Here is a 25,723-nt window from a genome sequence, read left to right as displayed (position 1 = left end):
ACCACTGCCTTTGTCACAAACTTCCTGCTCCAGCAATGGGAATAGAGAGCTTGGATATCTTCAGAAATGCAGCATGAAATGGCAGTTGCGAGGCTTCAATACTGCCTCTTTGACATCAAAGGACAACTGACTTTTAACTCTTGCTGCCACGTGACCTGAGGTATTCAGATCAGTGCACCTGCAGATCATGTAGTGGCAGCAGTGCAACTGCATGTTGCAACCTCTCCCACTCTATTGTCTGCTATTCACCGACAGCCGCAAATAATTACTCTGTGATATGAAGTCTGTTATTTTCCATTAGCACACTAACACTGAAAGGCCTATTGTCACTGTCTGACTGCACATCTGCCATTATTGCACCCACACAAGTGCACAGGCACAAGGAAATGTGGGAAGGGAATGACAAAATGTGCTTTATCATAAACTGAGGCATCATGATACAAATCCCGTCCTAATCCGTTTTGTATTAGCACATGTAGCCTCAAGCCTTTCAACAACTGGTAACAAAGGCCAAGTCAGCTCTCCATTAGACAAACACAACATCTCTCTCTCTCTCTCTCTCTCTCTCTCTCTCTCTCTCTCTCTCTCTCTCTCTCTCCTCTGCTCCTCCCAGCACACAGCGCCTCCTCCTCAGAACTTGTTCGTGCCTCTCCCGGTGAAACGCGTCTGCTCGCAGCCTCCACTCTGCAGTTCGCAGGCTGCACTACAGTTGATAGCTGTGGGCCACAGGTTGTGGATGAGGACAGAGGGTCCCACGCGAACATCTGTCCGGGAAAGCAATCAATAAAAGGACCCGAATTAAAGTTGATGTTTCATCTGGGAGGACTTCCCTCAACATGAGGGTCCGTACGCCTAACTGATCTTGGATATTGAACACTGGCTGCCAGCTGCTAAAAGTTCAATATCCATTTCCCCGAGTTTCAGCGAGCAGAACTGGGCGCAATTACGCACGGCAAGTACTATGGCACCGATTTTGGATCGACGTGCTCCAGCTCTGCTCTTGGTTTGGAGCTACTGCGTCCTGGCTGATAGCGCCTTTACGAACTTTACTCTGGACAACGAGTTCCACTCCAGTTTCATCCACCGCCGGCTGAAGAGCCAGGAGCGCAGGGAGATGCAGCGGGAGATCCTGTCGATCCTGGGGCTGCCGCACCGGCCGCGACCCCACCTCCACGGAAAGCACAACGCTGCCCCGATGTTCATGTTGGACTTGTACAACGCCATGTCCACAGAGGGGGACGAGGACAGATACTCCTATCCTTATAAGCCCGTCTTCACCACCCAGGGGCCCCCGATAGCCAGCCTGCAAGACAACAACTTCTTGAACGATGCAGACATGGTCATGAGCTTTGTCAATTTAGGTATGGCTCCTTATTCTTTCACTGTTTGTGCGACCAAAACGTTATTAAGAATTAGTTATCTCTTAAGTTTTACATCTTTCAATTGTCTACAACAAAACAAGAGGTTAACTGACAACAATCATTGTGCACTAGCTCCCAGTCCGGTCACCTCAGCTTTTTCAGTAATATCTATACTAATCATGAGCATCTCAGTCAAAGGATATCCATGTGTTTAAGATGAAAGTAGATTAATTCTGACAACATTTGATCTGGCACCTGAAGGAGCAGCACATGTGTTTGTCTGATGTCACACCAGCTTGCACACTCAGGAGATAAGCACAATAATTGGGTTCACATAAAACTACTGTACTAGGTGCAGTTATCCAGCTAATACCCTGGAGTGTCACATTCCAGCGTCCCTCTCTGTTAAACAGCTGTGCAGCCGGCTAATGTTCAGGTGCTGGAGCTGCGGATGATGGACCAGCCAGCAGCTAATATTTCAACCATGTGTTATCTAAAGAATGAGTAAGTCAACAGCAGGCTGGGTTCAAAGTGCACAGTGCCCTTCCTTCTCTAATCTGGAGACATCCCTATAGACACTCAGACCACATAATAATGCTCGTCAATGGTGATCAGAGTTTAGTCAGTCTCAGTATGTCAGACAGTGACTCATGCAGTGGGATAAACTTCAGTCTCCAGGAATAGTTACTATTACAGATGTTGGTTGTCAAATGTTGTTCTGTACAATCTAATCAGCATGTTTATTGAAATTGAACCATCTTGGACCACATGACTGCTGTCAGCAGCAGTCAGCGGTTGTTAAGTGGAAACAATCAAAACATTAGCAGGTGTTGTCAAGATTTATGGTCAGATAAATGTAACATTAACATTCAATTCCTTCAGCAAATTATTCCATCACAGCTCATGTCCCATTTCTGTTCCAGATTACTTCCTGTGTTTTATTTTAGCTCATTAACCTTTATCATACTTTTGCATTAAATGGACAATACATGAAATTCTCAGCAGATGTATGGCAGTGAAAATGTTTGTAAAGTGTTGCAAGGACTTGGAAGGATTGGAAGTTTACATCCAATCCTGGAAAGATCATTGTTGGAGAGTCTTGGCAAGAGAGAGGGAGGTGACACTGGTTCCTCCACTGCACTGTGTAATTACTGTGGGAGCTGCTGCATTGTGACTATTTTTGACAGGCTGTGACACAGATGGATTTGACCACAGAGACTCTCAAAGTCAAGGGCCAAGGCTGCAGCGAGCTGACGAAAAAGAAGGGAGCTTTTGAGAGTGAAAGGAGGGCGAGAGGTAACTGGGACTCAGTCCATGTCTTCTGTGAGGACGATACTCAAACCAGACCAAAAATCTAAACAAAGATGGGTCACATCAGCTAGAGAGAACATTTTTTTATTTAATATATTAGAGGATCATGGAAAGAAAGTCACACTGCCTTCCTGGAGTCTTGTGGCTAATGTAATTACTGATGGCATTGGCCCAGGTTGAGTCCTCGTCATGGCACATGTTCAGCGTTGCTATACATTTGCATATACAGCGGGTGTTGGTCATTGAACGGTGTGCGCTGTCTGCCACGTGTTGCATCTGTCAGTCGGGTTCATTGTTAGGTTTCTCCCTGAGTCTCATGTGATACCATCAAATATGCATCCAAGCAGCTTGATTTAAAACAGCAGATAATATTCTGTTTCATTACCCCGCACATGAGAGTGAGAGGGACGTAAATGATGGCTATCAAAAGGATCGACTATGTCCTGTCCAAATTCCTCCCTCTCCGCATTTGCTCGTTGTGGCTTTGTTTTCTTATTTAGGTTGTCTGAGAGCAAAATGAGTGTGGCTTTTATTTAAAAACCGTTCCCCAAAAACTCTGCATGTCTCCATAACTACCGTGCCAAGGTACATTAGTCAGACTTTGTACACTGGTTAGTGCTTCCTGAGAGGCCTGCTTTCATGCACGGGTGCGTGTTTTTATTTAAAGTTGAATCCTCTGACAAGAACGTATCTGATTTCGCCAAGAGAGCTTCAGCACAGAACTACCCATCTAGTTATCGTCGCCGTGTAAAAGTGAGCTACTTAATTATTTTCAGCAGTGCCTTGATATGAAAAGATAAAAAGATGTTACTTGCTCTTCCTCTTCCTTCCTTCCTGATTGCCACTCAGGGGAACTTATACACTTGGTTGTCAGCTCATGTGTGCTGCAGATCCAGGGCAGCCAGTTTAGGGTGGGTGTGGACTTTGGGACAGACCCCAGTCCAGGGACGTCCTCTCACTGAGTCACTTCAGTTTAAAAGCCCAGCTGTGTAAATGGCTTACAGCATACATCCAGAATGTACACTGCTACACGACACGCAACACAGGTCACCCAGGCACTGGGTGTGTGCCGGACATGCCATGATAACACGCCAGCACACACACGCACGCACACATGCACACATGCGCACACAACACATACACACACTGTATGTCAGGGTGGCAAGAGAAAAGAATGCAGAGGGGTAACAAATCTATCTATTTCTCTATCTCTCTATCTATCTATCTATCTATCTATCTATCTATCTATCTATCTATCTATCTATCTATCTATCTATCTATCTATCTATCTATCTATCTATCTATCTATCCATCTAATACAAACTGTACATGCGAAATCGTATCGGTAATAATTATTTAATTGAATCCCAGTGGTCTTTGGCAGCATTAGCCCTCAGCCACCGTAAATTAAGGCATTTCCTCCTGAACAGACCACAGCTTCCAGACCTTTTGGCCGCCACTTTGGCCTGTGCTGAGCTACAGTTCAGTTCAGTTCAGTTCATGTTAAACTCTCACACAGGCCAGTCCCACTCAGGCATCCACACTGTTAAAACAAATTTGTTGGCTCAACTTAAAAAAACGAGTTACCTTGTTGCCTTAAAATTTTGAGTTAAGAGAGCTAAGAATTTCTAGTTCTTTGCACTTCCATGTAAGTTCTTACCACTTAGAATAATATGTTGAAATGACTAATCCCAAAGTGACAGACAGTTGGATCAACTTGATATTTTAAGTTCAGTTGATAACATTTTAAGTACCACTAACAAAGAAATTTAAGTTGTATGAACTAAATGCCTAGTTGAGGTGACATTAAATTATAAGTTTAACCAACAAACACAAGTTGTTCCAACTAAGCCCCTTTAGTTAAATCAACTTAAAATTTTAAGGCAGCAAGGTAACTTTTTCCAGTATAAGTTGGCCTCACTCAAAAACTTAAGTATGTTCCAACTAAGACCCTTTAGTTAAATCAACATAAAATTTTAAGGCAGCAAGGTAACTTTTTCCAGTTTTAGTTTACCTCACTCAAAAACTTAAAGGAGCATTATCGCAAATACAGCAGTAATAGCATAAAATAAGCTGACATATGTAAAAGATGGGTCGGGGGGAGCCATAACTAAATTTACAAAAAAAATCGCCAACAGTATAGTGTCCGTGGGGCAAATGCAGCATTTGTCTTTGTTATGATCCAAGCCGGCCCGGCGCTTGCTGCCTTAAAATGCACTCGGAACTCGCAAATCAGACCTCCGAACCGGACAAATATGCAACAGTAAGTAATGTAGCAGTGTTAGGGTGTTCACAGTCACTGAATCGCTGGTAGAACACTTTGTCTCCACGTCCCTGTGTCTTTCTTCAGCTGTCCTCTCAGTGTTATTAAGGAGGAGGACGTTTCAGTTGTTGTTGTCGTTGTTGTGGTTGTGCGCGACGTAGAGCTGCCGCTTCCACTAGCGAGTTTTCTTTTTCCCGCGATTGCACGTTCATTCAGCCTGGCGAGGGAGGAGGAGGGGGGGAGGGAGAAGGAGGGGGGACTAAACGAGGCTGCTCTCTCTCTCTGACAGCTGCCCACTTGTTTATATCTGATAAGCTCCGCCTGGCTCCATCTAGTGGCCGAATTTTGCGATAATACTCCTTTAAGTATGATCAACAGCATTATTTCATTATTTCAAATCACTTATTTTCTAAAATGACTGAGTGGAATACATAAAGAAATTACTTTTTTTTTTTTTAAACAGTATTTATTTTACCACAAACATCTTTCAACAAAATCAGTTCAGGCATAGTAGGCTATACTTACATGAAAAATGACAAATATTCAAATAATTCAAATTTAGGTGCATAACAGAAATACTACTTCAACACATGATATACAATTAAGACATATAATTTACTTAAATTACATACAGTACATAAATCACACTGTGAGACAGTCCATCAGATTGACATTCCTTAGCAATAAAACCAGTGTGAGATCCATGTTTAAAAAAAAAAAAGATTGCTGAGAGCAACTTGTGTCTTGAAGCGGCAAGATCCACTGTAATGTTCATGTTTTAGTTTGTAATGCCGTAAAATGTTGTGCTGGTTTGCTGAGGAAAATGTATAGTACTTGCATATCCAAGTCATCCAACAGGTCAGCATGACGTCCGACTGTGCCTTAACGTATACATGCGGGCCCCGCGGCCGTCCGCTGGTGCTGGTGTTGGGGGGGCGACGACGACGCAGCAGAACAATAGGAGCTGTCCATCCAAAAATCTCTTGAACTATCAAACGAACAGAACTATGGACTGTGGAAGTTTGAATAGTCAAAATACAGAAGTTATCATGACGTGCATCCTATGTTGCGGTGAAAAAAAGACCGTTGATTCGGTGGAAACCTGGCTTTACGGGCGGGAGCGGGGCCCCCACGGCATGCGGGGGCTGCGGGGGTACACTTTACGGCCCAGCGTCCGGACCTGTAAAGGAAACACATCTGTCAGATTGATCTATATCTTGTGTTATATAATTAACTAGCAGAAAATACAAAGTGAGCTAAGGAAGCTAGCTCATTGCTCATTGCTAATTGCATAGCCTACACTAATTCATAATTTCCAACATAAACACCACAGTACATTGAATTAATTACAAACATTTCGTTAAGTTACTCCACAAACTGTGGTTCCAGCCGTATGCTTTTCTCTCAGTGCCAAACACTCCGTAGAAGAAAGAGCAGTTAGCATAGTTAGCTCATTCATCATCGCACATTTAACTTCATAACTTAAAAATATTCAGACATTTCGTCAAACAAATACTTCCCAGAGCAGTTGTGCACATTCATGTAACACACTGTAGATTGCATATCTGATTTACAGACAAAGCCCTTGCTAAACTTAGGCTACAGGGAGCTAACAAGTTGTTTTTTTTCTTTTTTCTTTTTAAGATTTGAGGGCTCTTTGATATTCTATAGTTTAAGAAAACTAGTTTGGCAACCATTTTAACAGTAAAATGGCACTGACTGCACCATATAGCTTACAAAAATAATTATTTACCTGGAATTACTTGCTCTTTTTGTCCACTCGTGATGACATCTTGTTGCTGTTCATCTTGATTGAAATGGCGTCCTTTCCAACTGACACATGTCGAGCAGGGGTCAGTCTGTGACATGTGGGCTTGTACGGGTTGTCCAGGGCAGTTTTGCAGGGGCTACTGATGTTTAATTGAGTCAACTCAGCAAACTAAGTTACCTGGACTGTTCTGATTTAACTGAGGAGTTGACAGTATTAAAACTTAATATTTCAAGTTGGCCCAACAATTTAGATACTTTTAGTTGGATTGACTAAGAAAAATAAGTTGAGGTAACAAAAAACCCAAATTCCTTTTTACAGTGCAGGCACACGCTCAAACGCTCATAATGCCCAAATTTAAATGGCCATTTACTCCTCCCAGACCACAGGAAAGGGCTGTGACTTGGACGTCTGCTATTTGCATCCTGGATGACTGACACAGTGGCAACACCATCACCTGTGTTTATGTTTGGGAGGGGTAGGGGGGTTGTAGTCTCTTACTGTAAAATGTCATCATGAAGTATGTTAGTCACAGCTTCCCTCTTATTCCTGTTCTCATGCAATCCTGACTGGATTAACGAAAACTTTGGAGAGCGTGAGGAAAAGAGATAGCAGCACATTCCAGCTGTGTGTGTGTGTGTGTATACATAAGGGCTTGGTTATAAATCAGGGTAGCGGTTTATCTGCGTTCAGCAGGTTCATGTTGGGACGATACGGTCTACGTTTTATTGTCCCAAGTTAAAGAATATGGTTGATGTTATTCCATTTTTATTTTATTGTATTCTTAGTCAACAAAAGCCAGGAAAAGATTACAGCCAACAATACTTTGTGACTTCCCTACCCAGTCAGCCCCGACCACATTGGTTCCTACTGATGATGTTAACATTTAAAAACAGGTCATTGTGTTATTTTTTAAGGAGCTCCCAGTCATTTCTTTTAAGAGGTTGGGTGGTGTAGTTACTAGGAAATGTTACTCAAACTGGGGTAAATATTGAATTTGTTGGGAAGCTGTGGATTACACATTTAGTGCGTGGGCAGCGTAGGTGACATGACTCAAAAGCAAAAGTAATGAGTGCTCATGTAAATTATAATAAAACTGTCATCTTTTGATAATTTAAAACTGTAGGGAGTTTCAACACTTGTTGTTTGAATTAGTCACTGAAATTTCACACATGAGTTTGATCTCATGTAGTGCACAGACATAGTCTGAATATCACATAGTCTTGAACATATATTGATATATTGTTAACATTTAACATTGGCCGCATCATGAAATTTCCTTAATATCCTGTTGTGCCTCTTCATTCTGCAGCTTTTCTCTCTGATGAAACCCCTGACTGATCGCTCTCTGCTTTTTTAAGAGTGATGCTTTACATCAGTCTGACACTCAGAGGGGTGGCGCTGTAAGATAATAGCATCTTAAAAGTGAACAAAAAAAATCGAGCCATTGAAAACATGTGCTACCAGAGTGTAGGGTTTAGGAACGTGCTCTGCTGCCGTTAATCTGCTCCAGATGTGACACATTTCAATAAACGAAGTTGAAAAGCAGTAAACAAACAAAGCCCCCACTACTTTATTTCACTCACTGTCACAATGTGTAATGTGTAACAGTTGGGCAGTTATTGTCTCGCAAAGTTCAAGCGGTGATGTTGCACATGGTGACTAGTTGTGTTAGGTTAAAGCTCTGCCTATATTCAACTGGTGAGTTGATACTGGGAGAAGTATCATACAGACCTGGCATGCAAAGTGAGTCAGTGCACTAGTAGGTAATTATCCTCCGTGTTACCTTGGTGACCTGTCAGGGCACCACCTGGCCCTCTACCATTCATGGTGCTCTGTCTACTCCCACATGAGCTGCCACACAGTTGTCTGCCAGCTCTCTCCGCTTTAGAGAATGTGTTAATAGGAAGGAAACGGAGAGGAGAGCGGGTAAGAAATGTCTTAACTGGTAAATTAGTTTGGATTTATTAGGGGCTTTGGCTTTCAGACAGCATTGTGTCACTGGCTCACACGGTTGCGGCTGCTTGCTCGGAAGTAGCTGTGTCACATCGCAGTCACGTCAGAGGCATGCAGCTCTGGTTTTATATTAGTTGGTAGCAGCCTGTGCTTGTAATTTCAGGCGAATAGCTCCAATATCTGTCTTTTCTACAAACATACTCATATCTTCTGTTCATTCTCTCCCCACCCTTCTCTCTATTGCTCCTTGCATTCCTCTCCACAGTGGGCTTCCCGTGGTGCTGAGGTTAATACAGATGTTTCCCTCTGTCTACAGGCCAAAGCAGCTGTGCACTGAAACTTTATCTTTTCAGAGTCCAACAAGTCCCCTCATCTCGACCTCCACCATCATGTCTGGCCCCGTCTCCCATCCGTCCCACATGCTGGACCATCTGATACCAAATTTCCCTCCCTACCCTCCCTGAACCAACAGTATTGATTATCAGCACTGGCCTCCAAGTTTTAATTAGTTGGTTATCATATGGTCCCAGTAGTGTTGTGGGGGGTTTAGTCTCCAACCTCTCACTCTGGCCCTCACCTCCAGAGGTTTAAATCTCCCGTGGTCCCAGACATAAAACATTTCAACACTTTCTCAAGTTCTTTTGTGTGTTTTTCCACTCCCCATCTCTCTCTCTCACACATACACACATCATACACACACTTTCTCTAAACCCGAAACACTGCTTTGCTTGTCTCCCCACTTTGTTTCTCCCTCCCTCTCTCTCTCTCATAAACACACACACATGTGCACATTTGTAGGTTTTGTCCGTTGTTGAGTTGTTAATTTGATACATTTGTCCGTCTTGGTCTCTCCATCTCGCAGCAGAAGCTGCGTCCAAAATGTGGACATGAAGACCAGAAAATTAAAACATAACCACGTGTTGAAGGCCACTCTTTCCTCTGTATGTGCAGCCTGTCCTTGACACTGCTAGAACGCCTTTTTTCCCCTCCTGAAGATTTATGTCATCGCTTCTGTATATACTCCCAGTAGACTAAAAGCGCATGCATGTGTATATACAGACATGCATACATGTGTGGAAAGAAATGCACATACACTTTTTTCCCAAAAGGAATGCTTCTGGAGCTAATTAGTGTTATTGAGTGTTTTATTGCCTTCTGGTGGACAGGGAGTGAGCAGAAGCAGAGGAATGTAACAGTTGGTACAGATAGCCCTGCCTCCCTGTCAGGTAGTTTCTCTTAATGCTCTCAAGGATTTGACATATTACGTTGACTAGTGTAAATAAATATTGCAAATGGAGACAAAGAATCTCTCCCCTCATAAGCTTTCAGGCAACTTTACAAAGTCCACAGCCGGCGAGATCCAGGAAAGTCGTATTTTTTTTCTTTCCATTTGTTATCTCCAAGATTCACCTGTTGAACCCTCGAGTCCAGAATGACATCTGGATGTACATAGCAGAGCCTCTGTGCTCTTGGCCAGACTAAGGCACTTGCTGGGAGAGATGATGAAACACTCCGCGGGTGGGACTTGACAATGTGGCGAGTGGTCAAAAGGCCCAGATGTACTAAGCAGCGGGCGTTCTCGCTCTGCTTCAATGATGGACGGAGCTTCTTTATTGCCAGGAATGTTGGGCTCATTTTAGTTTTTCTAATAATTTCACTCTCCTACTCTGACTTTTTTCTTTTTTTTCTCCCTGTCTCTCCAAATGTGGCTTCAATTTTGTTGTAAACTCATACAATATGCGACCACTGCATAATGCAAGGAAGCACATAGGAATAATCAATACTTTGAAGCGAACTGTGAGACTCCAAAAAAGTGCTTCGGATAACAGGATGAATCATATTTCCACCCATTTACCCACTTCTCTTTCATCTGGGTTACTTTGGCCTTGCCTTATCAGTGACCTGCAGAACATAAGACTCCCCTGCACTTCATGATGGGTACCAAGCAGTGAAGCTGAGAGAGCAGATATGGGCCAGAGCACAGCCAGAGATCCTGGGACCAACAGCTCCACTGCTGCAAAAACAAATACAGCACTCTTTACTTGGTACTGGGGCACAATGAGATGAAGGGATAAGAGAAGAAAGTAAAAAGTGCGAGAGAGGAATTGTGTATCACAAATGGATGCTGTGCATTTCTTTAAAGCAAGTCCATTTCTTTTTTTTTTCTTGTAGGAACATAATGTGCTGGTAGAACGTTTGTGTTAGGGCAGTGTGTCTGTGTGTGTGTGCCTGTGTGTGCGTGTGCATAGTAAAACACTATTTTAGAGCCACCTACCCTGCCCAGTCACCAGCTGCACTGTGTGATGTGTGTTAGTTCTCCTAGCGGAAGATTGCGTTAGCGGAAGCTCGTAATGCTGACCAGATTCCTCACCAGGTTCCAACAGCCAAATCAAAGCTTGTAAAAGCCGAGCACCAACTGTATGCAAGTGTTTCTATGATAAGTGATGAAATATTGTGTATGTACAGCTTGGAGTATAAATTGCATGTGGCAGGTTTCTATTTATTTGGGCAAGCGTGCAGCTGTGTTTCCTCTCGTGTTTCCTCCACAGATGTTTTGTTTATTTGCAAAAGGAATAGGCTGTAATTAAACAAAATAAACAACAAGCTGTGAAAATTAGGGTGCCACCATGCCCCTCATGTGTGCAGAAGATGCCACTCGGGGGATGCAGGAGGAAATTGTAAAAAAAAGTTTTATGTAGACACCGGAAAATCTGTGTCTCTTTGTGCTGATGTGCGTATTGTATGTGAATTTTCCTGAGGTCTATAATAAGAGGCGGCTTGGCTGGTCGAGGAGGGTGTGGCCCCTGTGGCCACAAAATTAAAGAACATAAAAACAAGGGGACGAGGGTAAGAGTGAGTGGGGGAAACTGAACGGCTGTGGTTCCACGTCTATGAGTCGCTCTATCCCACCGCTGAAGGGAAGTGCAGATGGTCACAGTGGCATTAGCACACAGAGGAATCCCTCTCTGCTTGGCACAGATTTGTCCACACCCCTTCATCCCCCATCTCTCCACACATTATATCACACCGCAGAACAATGGCCGCTGAAGATTTAGGATGTGGTTTTCCTTGCTGCCACCATCGCCTTTCACTAATGTACAATCTCTACTGACAGACTTCTTGAGGGAACATGACGATGTCTCAGTTCCAATTTCAGAGATGACTCAATTTGTCCTGCAGGGCCTCAGTCAGAGCAGTGTGGGATCATCAGAGTCACCACAGTGGTTTACAGTAGGCGAGGGCTTTGCCAAATTATAGAAATGTTAGGAAATATGAATGTAAATGCAAAATGATCAAATGCAACACAGTAAATAGAAGAAAAGTAAATGAAAGTCATCTGCATGGAATTTCAAAATATTAGGGTCTTCCGTGGTTCTGGAAGTAAAAGTCCCATTCATTTTCCCATAGACAATATTAAACAGTTTGAGCTCCTCTTCATGTTGAATTGGCATGAAAGTACCGTAGTGCATTTTGTCAAGACACATCCAATCACCCAACTTACAGCAGATGTAGGATTTTTCTATGCGCATTTAATTTGTTAACGCTTATTCTTTAGGCTCAATTTTATGAAGTTCCTCTGGCTTACGTCGCACATATTAATGGTGCCCAAGGTTTATGAGTATGGCAGTAGTTAGTGTTTGATCTGCCATTACCCTCACCCAAAACCATGGATAAAATATGAAATCCCAGGAACAAAGATAAAACAATTCAAACTTTTGGTGCTAAAGTAAGTGCTGTCTTTGTGTGTCAATCAACACTGAGGACACTGTTGAAAGAGAAAACTGAAATGGCAAAAGACACTTCTGAAACTGGACCCCCATGTCCACTTTTTAACTTAATTATACTAGAAGTCTAAGAGATGTATTAAAACCTTTGTTCTTGTTTGCTTTTTTTTTTTTTTTTTTGCAATTCGGCGATAAATTGACAACAGTCTCAGTTCTGTCTGTGAATGTGAAGCAGTAACTTTCTCCACTGGTGACCTGGCAACCACTCTTAGCCAAGAAACAGTCCAGCACATAAACTTTGGCAAATAGTCATTTTAATAATTGTTTTTTTGAACTGATTAAACAAAAAATAAAAAATAAAATGTGTTAGATAATGAGGTTTGGAAGTGCTTGTAGTAGACTGTTTTGTGTGCTGCCCAGCTGTTGGCTGTAGTATTGTATCAAACAGACAGATTTGTGAGTGGTATTTCATAAAATTATTAAATATTCCTTTTAAAAAACTATTAGCAGACCACTAAAGAGAGGTTTTACAGTCCGATACATTCCTGCGAGCTCCACTGTGTTACATATCCACTATAAAACTCTGGTCCATGATGCCCAGTGAAGCATGAGGTGGAACCCAGCACTAGAGTTTATGGCTGTAGAGGGCAAACATGTGTGATGGCAGCAGTCAGAGAGAGGTTACCAAGGCTACTCTGAGTATAATCTTAGACCCCCCCTCCCCAGGAAGGTTTGTTTTGACCACAAGTCTTAAATATAAAGACTCTTCTTCCTGTGGTTACTGCTTCTCCTTGCACACATGCTCAAAGGCATGTGTACGTGATTGTGCGCACCCGCACAAACTCTGTGGTGAGTTAATGATCGTTAACTGTGAGTAAGTTATAGCATGAAACACCGGTGACCCTTTCCCAGGGAGCCGGCGCTGTCAGACCCTACAGCAGTATAAATACATCACACAGGCATGATGTCATCAGGAGTTGCCAGCGGGCAGGATGTTTCCTAACGTTGTAATGACCCTACTGTGGGTAGTCACCCGGTACCCAGGAGATCAAACCCTCTTTATTCTTTATAGGATAAACATCTTGAGCAATCTGCCCCCTCTTTGCACTCCGTTTTTCTTCCTCTCGCTCCTTTTTAGCTTACGGAAACTATGACTGACTTGTTTCCAGCACTGTACTTAGATTATTGTTGGAGTAAATGCAAGAGAAAGAGACAGATCATTATGGTGAATCAATCAAATTTTCATTCTTTTATTTAGTGTAACAGTCCCATTCATAGGCCTCCAGATCCCATGGTGAAATGATCTGACTCTGCTTTGATTGACTTACCACATCACTAGTGTCTGGGGCTTGTGGGTATCAGGTGTGTTGTTGGAGTTAATGGGCTCTGCAGGGATGCGGAGAGAGGTGCACATAGCGGTGGCACAGTTAACTCATGGGAACTGGAGGTGGGGTGGGAGAAAGGGCTGGGCAGAGTTTAAGCCATCGGTTTAGAGAAGTGAGAGCGGTGCCAGGGGTGAGATCCCCCCCACCCCACCCCACCCCTACCGAGCAGCGGAAGCGTGCGAGGAGGGACAGAGGGGTGTGAGGGTGGCGAACAGACACTTGGGCTAATGCGAGCCGTCAGGTCTGTCCGCTGCTGCTCCGGAGCCTGAGGTGTCGCAGAAGTGTCTTAGGTCTGCAGGCCTGGCAGGAGAAGGGGTGTGTTTTGGGGAGGGGGAGTGTTGGGATTATAGAGGGGAGGAAGATTATTAAAAGAGAGGAAAAGGAAGAAAGAGACAAAAAAAAAGTAGACAGGAAATGAGCTTAAGGACCAGGCTGGCAATTCTGTATTTTTGTTGCGGTCAACAAATCCCATGAAAACACCAAGACCAACAGTGTGGTAGTCTGCCTCTCACAACTTTAGGATTTTCTCAGCCTCAGGATGAATGCGTATCTTTAAAAAAAAAATTGGGTCACAAATACTGTATAATTTAGTTTAGTTTGCACCAAAATGTTATGCAATGTAGTTTTGTCCTCTGTTAATCCAACAGGCTTTTGTCAGTTGTTAGCTGTTGTGCTAGCGAGTATTTATACTTGCAACAAAATGAACTGACTCAAAATAAACTGCAGTGCCCATGTCCATAATGCAGGAACAACTCATTCAACTAATTTTTTTCTGTTTTTGGCACAGACAGAGAAGCTTTATCTGTTGCTACACCAGATTTTGTTTTTCAATGTGATTTGTTGACAATTGTAAACATAAAATATCCCCAGAAAAAATCTTAAAACAGTCAAGAGAAAAAAATGTGGCACAGAAATGTTTTGATAGATTTTAAGATTTTTAGATAAAACATTTTCATATCGAGAAAGAAAAATGAAATAAAATCACTGCATGGCAGTGGAGCAGTAAACCTCAAATCACTCTTGACTGTTTTCTGGAAGCAGATCAGAGGTTCTGGCTTTTAGCAGGCACAACTCTTTGTAGTGGAGAACATGATAAGGAAGCTATATGGCCCGTGGGGAGGCATAAATCTTGAAAAATGCTCACATAGTGTTCATACAATAACCCTCTGGTTGCCAGGTGCATGGTAGAGTTGGAGGATGGAGAAGCCATCATCATCATCCCGACATCTCTGATGTGTGCTGCCGTGCACGTGTGTGGCCTGCACAGGCAAATGATGTGGGATAACTGTGCATCATCAGCAGTTTGTATAAAAAGCAAATCAGACGTCAGCCCCAATGATAAAAGCAGCTCACTGTGTACGTGCACGTTTGTGATGTTGGCGTACTTGTGTATCCTTGCATGTGTGTGTGTTGCTGCATCTCTAATTATGGATTACAGAAACCCATAATGATTGTGTTACCGTGCTGTGACGCACAAGACCGTTCACTTCACAGGCAATACTTTGTGATAGTTGTTTGTGAGTATTCAAGTGTGTGTGTGTGTGTGTGTGTGTGTGTGTGTGTGTGTGTGTGTGTGTGTGTGTGTGTGTGTGTGTGTGTGTGTGTGTGTGTTCATGTGAGGAGCAGCAACGGATCCGGACGCTGGCCACTCAAAATAAAGGGCTCATATGGCATGGAGAGGGCGTGTTCGCCATGTTTGTGGTGAGCGTATATGTGCGACACAGGTGGGGCAATGGCTACTCACTTCCTCCCGGAGGAAGTCATAAATGCTCCCGCTTGGCTTTAACTGTGCCTTCCCCTCATCTAATGACTGCCATACAACTGTAATGGCCTGTTAGAGAAGCAGAGAAAGAGAAAGAAAGAGAGGGACAATGGGAGAATCATGGCCGAGGCTAAAAAGCTACACCCTGTGAGCTGCTCTCGTTTTCTCCCAAAGCCGAATGAAATTCATGCACTGTGGAAATGGAGAAGGATGTGATATGAACAGTTAGTGTGGGAGTTTCACAGAAGCATCCAGCTGTTCTCACAAGCAAAGATAAAGAGCATTTACAGCGTAGGGTGGGCTGCTGCTGCCGGAGGCTAAAGAACAGGTCTGGCCTTCTCCCTGGAGACAGTGCACCTGCATGGGGCTACAGGAGGAGGGAGAGCTCCCTGGTGTGGTGGAAGAATGAGCCGGCCCTGGAGCAGAGAGGTATGAAGGAGGGATGGAAATGTGTGACAGTGTAGCAACATCATGAAGTAATTGTTTCCTGGAAGGATGATAAAATGAAAATGGTAGCCCGTACTTTATTATATACCGTGCGCCGTCATTCCTTTGTGTTATGCATTACATCAGATACACCAGCAAAGCATGATAATGAGTTACTATCCTCCAGACCTTGTAGGCCAGAACACTCGCTCTCAACGTTGTGGATAAATCACACAGGTGCGTCACAAGATGATTAAAGCCACATGAAAGAAACAATATGTCTCTATTAAACAAATCATATTCATTTTTTTTGACTTTTCTGCATTTTTCTTTTGAAATATTGGACCCTTTCGCCTCTCCGGGCCTGTGTGAATCCTTCAAACTGAGCAACAGGAGAGGACAAAACACTATTAAGCTGTGAACCTATGCGCACAATCAAGGCCACAAGCTGCGATGACAGGTAGTACAGACAGTAGTAGTTTGTTTTTATAGGTGAGGAGCCAAAAAAGGTGAGGACCCACTGTGCTGGTAGAGTGTGAGCTGCAGGTGTAGTTGTAGACCACGCATCACTCCCATGAGCTTTCAGTTTTTCAGCAGTATAGTGTTATAGAGGGTGACGTGGGGGTGGGGGCTTGATGAAAGGTCTGATTGATGGAGAGGTCCACAGGTTCAGTACAAGTGTTGACAGTGAGGGGGCTGAGAGAATGAAAAGGGGGAATAAATAAGTGGGGGTGGTTGGTGGAAGTGGTGTTGAATTGATAAAGAAGTCAACATAACCTTGAACTCCATTGTCGCAGAGCTTTTAAACTCTGTAAGTAGCATCAATAGGAAATCATTTGACTTGAGATGCACATATGTGTGTGTTTATCCATTTATCCATTGATGTGTGTGCCCGTGCTCCACCCCTACACCAAATTTGGTGTAAATAACTTCAGTACTTTTTGTGTAATCCTGCTGAAACACCAACAAACAGACAAAGATGAAAACACAACTTAAGTCAGTGCAGGAAATAAGACGGGAAGGGAAGGGGATGTCTACACTGCACATGAGAATGAATGGAGATTTGGCTGAAGATGAATCAATTATGAAAACTGTTAATAGAATATTTCAGCCAGTGAACAGATTTATTGTTTCAGCAACTGGCAATAAACTATCAAGCTCAAAATACCACCCACTCTGATCCGGCTAGATAATGCACTGTAGTCGTGGTTTTTGCAGGTTTTAAAGTTATTTTGTGTACTGGTGTGTACCGTATGTGTGTTTATGGTTGTGTTTGTATAAGTATAGATCCATGTATGTATGTGTGGGGGGTCTGTCTGACAGTTGATAAAGAGGGAGGTGGAAGGAGAGCCAGGAGATGATGAGAGACAAGGCGCTGACCCCAGGGATGTCCTGCTGGGACATGAGAGGAGCAGGGTCAGGGGGGGCATGTCTTGGGGGCACAGAGGGGGTGGTGGGGTGGGAGGAGGGTTCTCGGGGTTGGAAGGCTAGGATGTGGGGATAAGAGAGAGGAGGGAATGGGGATGGGGATGGGGTACTCCAAACATGGAGCCCCAACTCATGAGAACCAGATGAAGGGCAGACTAGATGACTCTCTGGGGCTATGAGAGGAAGAGAGGGAGAAGAAAGAGGCTCATAAAGCTGTCAGAGTCCTCCTGCATCTCTCTATCGTGGCTCAGTGTGCACCAGATGCATTGCTCCGAGTGCTAGTCCTCATGAATGTTTCAATCATAAACCAACATGTGTAGTACATATCTATAGATGTGTTTAATCTGGGGCAGATCCAGAGTCTGACAAGCTATGTCAGCGGCTCGCAAGCAACTGAGGTTGATGGATTTTGGAGGTTGTGGAAGAGTTAAAAAAAAAAAAAAATCTGAGCGGAAAAGACATTTGTTGTTTGCCTGTTCGACACACATATGTTTTATTTACCCGGAAGATGTAACTCAACACAAAACAAAAAGCATTCTCCCCGCAGACATATTGTTTCCCAGTCAACATGACTAGCAGCAACATTCTCTGCATACTGATACAATTTGTTTGATGATACAAATGTGTGTCGTTCATGTTTTATTTCTTACAGTGGAGCACGACAAGGAGTTCCTACCAGTGCGTCGGCATCATCGAGAGTTCAGATTCGACCTATCGCGGATCCCAGAGGGCGAGGCGGTCACTGCTGCCGAGTTTCGTATATATAAAGACTTCATCCATGAACGTTTTGATAATGAGACCTTCCGCATCAGCGTCTACCAGGTGTTGGAGGAACACTCTGATAGGTGAGTATGGTTATGTATATGTTTGTGCATCAATAATGTATGTATGTCTAGTAACACTATCACTAGATGATCGAATGACTAGTTGATTGATCACTGAGTCAGCAATAAATTTGCCATGGCATTTGGTGACGTTAATGCTTCCCTTAGAAATAACTGTAATAGCTTTTGTAATACCATTGTGCTGCACAATCTTCAAAATTTCAGTTTGCCTAATAATTCATTTTATGACCAAACACCTACTACAGTTCTAGATGTATTTTCTGTTCAGTGCTAATCAGCTGGTGTTAGCATGATAACGTGCAAAATGAATGTGAATGAATGTCATAGCTGCTGAACATCTACAGAAGCATTGTCATTGTGAGCATATTAACATCCATTCATGCTACAGGAGGGCTGTGCCAAACTATAGCATCACACAACTGCTCTGATATTTAAAAAAAAAAAAAAGGATACTTATTCATTTACAATCAACAAATCATGAAAAGCATACATTGCACTAATAATGAGGGTTTCTTTTTAAATTAATTACACAACTTTGTCCCACCGTGTCCATGTGGTGAATCTGGGCCACGCAGTAGGTGTATGTAACTCTGGAATGACCCATGTCCTACTCTCCTCGACTCCTCCTAAAGGTTTCTGTTGTCCAGAGTGAACAACACAGTCATTTATTTCTTTGCCAGAGACGGGCCTGGGTACTTGAATGAACCAGAGCTCTGTGACACACTATCTGCCCAGTCAGAAAATAGGTCGAGATACATGAATGGCCACATGAAGAACAAGAGATTTTAGTTTCCAGTGGTGAACGAGTAGAAAATCACTGTTGGACAACAGAACTGATTTGGATATAAACACTTTCACTCAGTATTTTTCACACAGTTTCTTTCTCTTTCACAGCTGTGTTTTTTTTCCTTCTCTTACACTCTCTCTCTCCGTGTCTCTCTCTCTCTCTCTCTCTCTCTCTCTCTCTCTCTCTCTCTCTCTCTCTCTGTCTGTCTCCCTCTCTTTGGCTTTCTGGCTCTCTCACAAAATTCCAGCCAGTGATGGACTGTGTGTAGTGTATGAAAGGACTGGTCGTTTATAAAGCCATTATTGTCAATTAAGAAAATGAAGTGTTCCCTTGGGCCTCACCATCTGGAGCCCTCCCCTCTCTCCCTCTCTCCCTCCCTTACTTGCTTTCTTGCTCCATCTCTCTCTCTTTGTTTCGCTCCGTCACACTGCTCTGACTCCCTCTCTCCCTCCATTACTTTGCGCCTCAGTCACTTAGCTTTACACTCCAACACATGGTTTCAACCAGTCTTTTGTAATTGTGCATATAATCTCTGTTGATTTATCTTCATCTCCGAGTGTGAACTGTTACTGTCCTCTCTGTCCTCTCCAGGGAGTCGGATCTGTTTCTGCTGGACTCCCGGGTGATCTGGGCAGCAGAGGAGGGTTGGTTGGTGTTTGACGTGACGGCGACCAGTAACCACTGGGTTCTGAACCCTGGCAGGAATCTGGGGCTACAGCTGGCCCTGGAGAGCACAAACGGTGAGAGTCACTGAGATCAGTGCATTCCTCAGCATGCAGAGAGTTACAGGTGTGCACACAGATGGACAGCAGTAGATGGAAGGAAAAAAAACATCACAAAAAGACAAGAACTGAGAAAAAAAGGGAGAAAACTGAACAATGACCATACAAATGAATCACGCTCAGAGGAAAGGCGCCATATATTGCAGTAATTCAGCAGTAACAGAATGTTAATCTGTAGTGGTTTTAAAATGTAGAGATGAATACTGTATGACTACACTGAAAACATATTGCACAGTAGCAGAAGTCAATGTACTTAGTTACCTCCATCCTTGAGGTTAACCACATAGAAGGCATGAAAAACTGCAGAGAGCTATAAAACCTCACAACCATCAAATTATCATATTCTTCAGACAGACCAAAGTTAACTATTTGTAAAATTTGGAGTTGTTGGATATTGTTGGATGTCTAACAAACAACTGTATTATAAGGCTGTCCTCTGGAAGGCCAAAGAATCACATGATTTATTCTCCGTGCGTACGCAGCAAAGATAAATCAAACCCTGCTGCTCGTCATTCATCATCGTCATCCGTTATGCCCTCAGCCTCATTAGCAGCCATGCAGAAAATACACAGCGTTATCATTAGGATAACATCTCAACAGGAGTTTGTCATCGCGACGCTCAGATGTTAGTCAGTGGGAAAGTTTATCAGCAAACAGCGCAAAAACAGTACAAGAACGTGTCTGAGAACATTATCTCTCACAGGGATGACAGGATGTTACATGTTAGTAGAGAAAAACAGACACTGTATTGCTTTCATGTTGTGGGAGGGGTGTGCTAGGGAGGTTGTATCCTTGAGTGTGTGTTTGTGTGTTGGATCGCGTATGAAGGGTGATGGGTGAGCATGTACAGACAGGCACATGGGACGTCCCGTCGCCAGCAGCGACCAGAAGTCTTGATTTACCACCAAACTGCGATCAGAGACACATTCTTCAGTGTGAGAACAAGATAGACACGGCTGGAGTGCACATGCACACGCGTGCATGAACACACCCACGCAAATACACTCACAAGCACAAGTACGGAGGCTTTGATGTTCTGTGTGCATTTGTTTTTGGCATTTCAGACTTGGAGAAGGGATGAGAAAGAGGGAAAGCAATTCACAGAGGAAAATCTTATTTGTAAAAGTGAATGCAGCAATAAAGACATAATAGGAGGGGTGACAGTGAGGAAAGACAGGGCCAGACACATGTGGAAAAAGACCTTTGTATTCAGTTGATACACTGCCATGTGTAAATAAAACCTAGATTTCTTTGATATAACACCTGTTGCACTGTGCCGTCTGTCTCCCCCTACAGGAGAGAGCATCAATCCTCGTGTGGCTGGACTGATTGGTCGCAGTGGGCCTCAGAATAAACAGCCCTTCATGGTGGCCTTCTTCAAAGCCACTGAGGTGCACCTGCGAAGCATCCGCTCAGCGCCGGCGGGGACCAAGCAGCGAAACCCCAACCGCTCCAAAGGGGCAAAGAGCCAAGAGGCACTCAGAGTCGCCAATGTCGCAGGTAACCGCTGAAAAGCGTTTGCGTCTTCCATGCGGTCGGGGCTGATTTATACTGCTGTGTTGGGCCGAGCCCCTGCTTTAATCTGGCTTTTGTTGGCTCTGTGAGGAATTCCCGGAATGGGACACAGACGACTGATACCGAGTCCATCAGAGAAACAAAGTCTCCACATTTTCTTAGCACATGGGCCAACACATACAGTAAACACTCACATGCATTCACAAATACACAAAACACCCAGAACCAACAAAAGTACGCCATCGGAACTGATGTGATTCTTGCTCAACCAAACATGCAATGCATATCCACGGCCTTTGTTTTGGAGGTGTGAGAGGGCTGTGTTTATGTGAAGTGCTGAAACATTAGACTGTAATGCCTGAGCTTCAAATATATCTCCGCTGTCTTTGTTTATTTACACAAGCATTACAGAGCAGCCGGGGCCAAGTTCCCTGCATGGAGGTAAGGCAGCGCAGGCTTTTATGGCAGAACACATCTGCGGTGTGTTGTGGGGCAACCGGGGCCGCAACACATGGGCCAAATGGGCCTGTTTGGAACTTTGGATACCAGTGGTCTTTAACTGGATGATGAGAACCAGTCGCTCGTGATCATTTCCAATGTGAAACCGCTCGCAGGAACTATTGTATCACAAAGCCCCAGAGGTCACCAGAAGAATAGAGGGAGAGGGAGAGATACCATTAGACAGAAAACAGACACATGGATGGCGTAAAGAGAAATGTTGAAGTGAGTGTGGAGAAAGAGGAGAAAATAAATAAAAGACTCGAGTTATGAAAAATGTGGCAAGCCTACTCTGTGTGCACATCTGTTTCAGCCAGTGGAAACTCAAAGCCCAGCAGAGTGACCTCTAAGCAGGGTGGCCCATTCATTCGAAGCAATTACCAAACTGCTGCTGTGTCTGGAGGTGATTTCCTTCAGCCATTGTCTAAATGTTAATGTTTTGTATGAGGACACTGACTGTGTTTAGACCTGGTCTTTATCATCTCTGCCTAATTGGGGCCTGACTACAGTAAATAGTTACCCTTGCAGCTGAATGGGATAATACCACATGTACTGAATCTCCTTCTATTTTTCTCTGTCTGTCCTCTTCCTCAGAAAACAGCAGTACTGATCAGAAACAGGCCTGTAAGAAGCACGAGCTCTACGTCAGCTTCAGAGACTTGGGGTGGCAGGTACGGAAAGCATTCCTCCCGCAGGTAGCCAAAACTGCTTGGCCCGACAGACGCCTAAATCAGACAGTCGTGGTTACTGGTCTTATCTCACAATCCTGATGAATGACACTAGAATCAGCCCACGTATACTTGAGCCCAAGGGCGTAGTTTACACTGGAGACAAGTCCACTCCACTTTTACAGTTTCGGCTTGCTTTACTCCCTAAAATCAAAAACAAGTGTCCTCTTACTGTGCAGCAGCCCCATGTCGTAGGAGAGAAAGTATCATTGTTCATCGGGTCACGTCATTTGTAACTACAGGCTCAGAGCAATAACTTTTCATATTTTGTAGCCCTGGGTTTTGGCTCGCAGGCTGCATACAAGCTGGACTAACCATATAATCATGTACAGCAATGGGAGCCAATGATATCAAGCCTGTGAGGAAGTTCTATGATAAACTATTTCATTATAAACATTTTTAAAGATTGAATCAATAAAAGAGGAAAATGATGGACAAGCTAATTGATTATGAAAATATTCTGTAGAAGCAGTTTTAAATGTATGTTTCAGTCACCAGCTGTAAATGTATAAAAATTAAATCACAGATATAGTACAAGGACCGTGTCTTGTTGGGAACAGTGCAGATTTAACATCATTACCATCATCTCTCTGTGAAGAAAACTGGATTAGTGCATTACTAAGCTGCTACATGGTATTTCTAATTTAGTTTTCAGTCTGCCATTCTTAAAGTAAATATGATACCCAATTTCATCGCACTGTATTATTTGTTAGGTTTATAATTGCAGATAAATACTGACTTCATGTTTCCTTGGCACAAACACAAATCTGGCTCAGGTGCCGCTACCTGGAACTTATCAAGCCACATCTCCACATGTTTATCTATATAAGGGCCCAGATCGGTATCACATTTTGTCCTCAGGTGCACAGTCTCACTTTGAGTATGCCGACACTCAATGTGAGTCTGTGCACTTTTTCCCTGGCTTCACTCTCTCTCCTGCACCTCCTGCCCTCAGCATAATGCCTGCAAAACAAGTCCACAACCTAAAATTTCTCCCTCTCTCTCCCTGTCAGGACTGGATCATCGCTCCAGAGGGATACGCAGCGTACTATTGTGAGGGCGAGTGTGCCTTTCCACTCAACTCCTACATGAATGCCACAAACCATGCCATTGTGCAAACCCTTGTGAGTAACCAATGAAAGCTGGGTCTAAAAAACCCAGCAGTCATGTTGAGAGTCTAATCATCTCATCACCTGTCAGGACAGTGTAGCTGCTGCTGGAACCACTGCATTAAATGATTCAGAAGAGTTGTGGATTGTGTTTCAGAGAATACGTGTGACACAGAATAAGATTTTGTTCTTTTTCCGATAGAGTTTTATGACCGTGCGTGATGCACTGTATGTCAGTATTCATTCATGGTGTGATGATGGATTAACCAGGTGACTTTTGCTCCTCTTCCCAGGTTCACTTCATTAACCCAGACACAGTTCCTAAGCCTTGTTGCGCGCCCACGCAGCTCCACGCCATCTCAGTGCTTTACTTTGATGACAGCTCCAACGTCATCCTCAAGAAATACCGCAACATGGTGGTCAGAGCTTGTGGCTGCCACTAGACTCTCTCTAGCATCTTCACAAGGTCACACACACACACAAACACACACACACACACACACACACACACACACACACACACGCACACACACACACACAGTCATGCACTCACAGCTCATAAGTCAAGAGGGCTTCCCCTTGCTGTCATTTCAACGCTGAGAGTGGATCAGAAAACAAAAAAAAACACACAGCAAGTATGTGCACATGCAGTTGATGAACGTTCTGAGAGTTCAAGATGGTTTCCTGTGTGGAAAAAAAGCTCTTGTCTCATTTTCAAGGTTGTTCTGAAGTAAACATGTTGTTGAGTGGCTGAAAAAGAATTCCAATCAATTTTAGATTCCTCACCGCAAGTACACACACACACACACGCACACACGCACAAACAAACACGCACACATACACACACACACACACTCACGTTTGTGCTTTCTACTGTGTATACAAGACATTTAAAGCAGTGATTGTACTGTATATTCATTCACAGTCAACAATCTTTTGTTTATTTCAATAATTGTTATTGTAGTTCATTCTTTTACTGTAGATTTTATTATATATATATTTTTATGACTGAGAGACCCAGATGGAAGTTCTGAATTTCTTCTATGTACAATACTGTGTAAATAATTTTTTTTTTTCAAACAAAGCAAGAAGTGTATTTATTTCCTGGAATGTCACTTGGGTTTGTTTTTTTTTTCTCCTGTATGTAATGCTGCCTGTTTTCTTTCACATCACAGTACACACACACAAACTCTGAGGAAATGAAAACACAGTTGACAGAAAACTACTTTGACATGGGCGTTGAGGTCAAACTCAATGCGCCTCTCTCTGCCTCGTGTGTTCCTGTGCACACACAGTCGGCGGTGGGGGGGCAATTTATGACAACTTGGACCTGTGGAAATGTCTTCATATTTCATCAGTCGAAGCTGTTACATAAACCTGGCGCACATTTTTATAACAACAATCACCTGAACTGTCAGAGTGAGAGAGACGGAGGTGGGAGGTTTGTACAAAGCATCTTGCTCTGTATGCAAAACATTTTCAGGTTTATATTCCTCTGCTGTAATACAATCTGTCATATTTAATAGGTCTATTTATTGAGAGCTGGCTAAGCTGTTTCTACATTGTGCTCCGATGTCTCAACCATGTTTTACTGCTGAACTGGTACAACAATAAACTGGGAGAAAAGCAATAAAACCACCTTGAGGTGTGTTGTTTCATCTGGATGCGAAGCAGAACTAAATTGCCAAGTTGAAGGAGGACACATGCTGGTATTGTACTTTCTTAAACATCCAGGCACAAATATTTGCTTTGATTGTAGCTACATCCTTTACCTGCTGACCCTAGATCTGTCATAACTGTATCAACATTTAAAAACAAACTGAAATCCTTTCTCATTTCTAAGTCTCATGATTAGTTGCATGTGTGTGGGTGCGTGTGTTCATTTCTGGCTGTGAGATTATGTTCTGTGTGTTGGAGGTTGTTTCCTCATGCACCTCAATGTAAAACACATTTACTTTAATGTCTGATAATGTGCTACATGAATAAAAAGGATGAGCACAAGGCTGGAGTTTGTGCTAGGACCTTATATAGTGAAAGGTGTTTCTAATAGCAAGAAATACCAGAAAAATGAGAA

General features: G+C 43.3%; 1 protein-coding gene across 1 annotated transcript; it reads left to right on the top strand.

The window, feature by feature from the left end:
* Positions 1-943: 943 nt before the first annotated feature.
* On the top strand, positions 944-24,092 carry bmp7b (bone morphogenetic protein 7b; the record flags this gene model as incomplete). The annotated part of the gene is made up of 7 exons (XM_083974968.1): positions 944-1,361; positions 18,038-18,230; positions 19,609-19,757; positions 21,096-21,299; positions 22,407-22,483; positions 23,554-23,664; positions 23,943-24,092. The coding sequence occupies exons 1-7, from the start codon at positions 962-964 to the stop codon at positions 24,090-24,092; spliced, it is 1,284 nt and encodes a 427-aa protein (XP_083831094.1). The 5' UTR covers positions 944-961.
* Positions 24,093-25,723: the final 1,631 nt, after the last annotated feature.

The sequence above is a fragment of the Trachurus trachurus genome (genome assembly GCF_905171665.1).
Source record: "Trachurus trachurus genome assembly, chromosome: 7".
Classification (NCBI taxonomy): Eukaryota; Metazoa; Chordata; class Actinopteri; order Carangiformes; family Carangidae; genus Trachurus; species Trachurus trachurus.
Note: the sequence above shows the minus strand (reverse complement) of the source record. Positions and strands in the feature narration are given on the sequence as shown.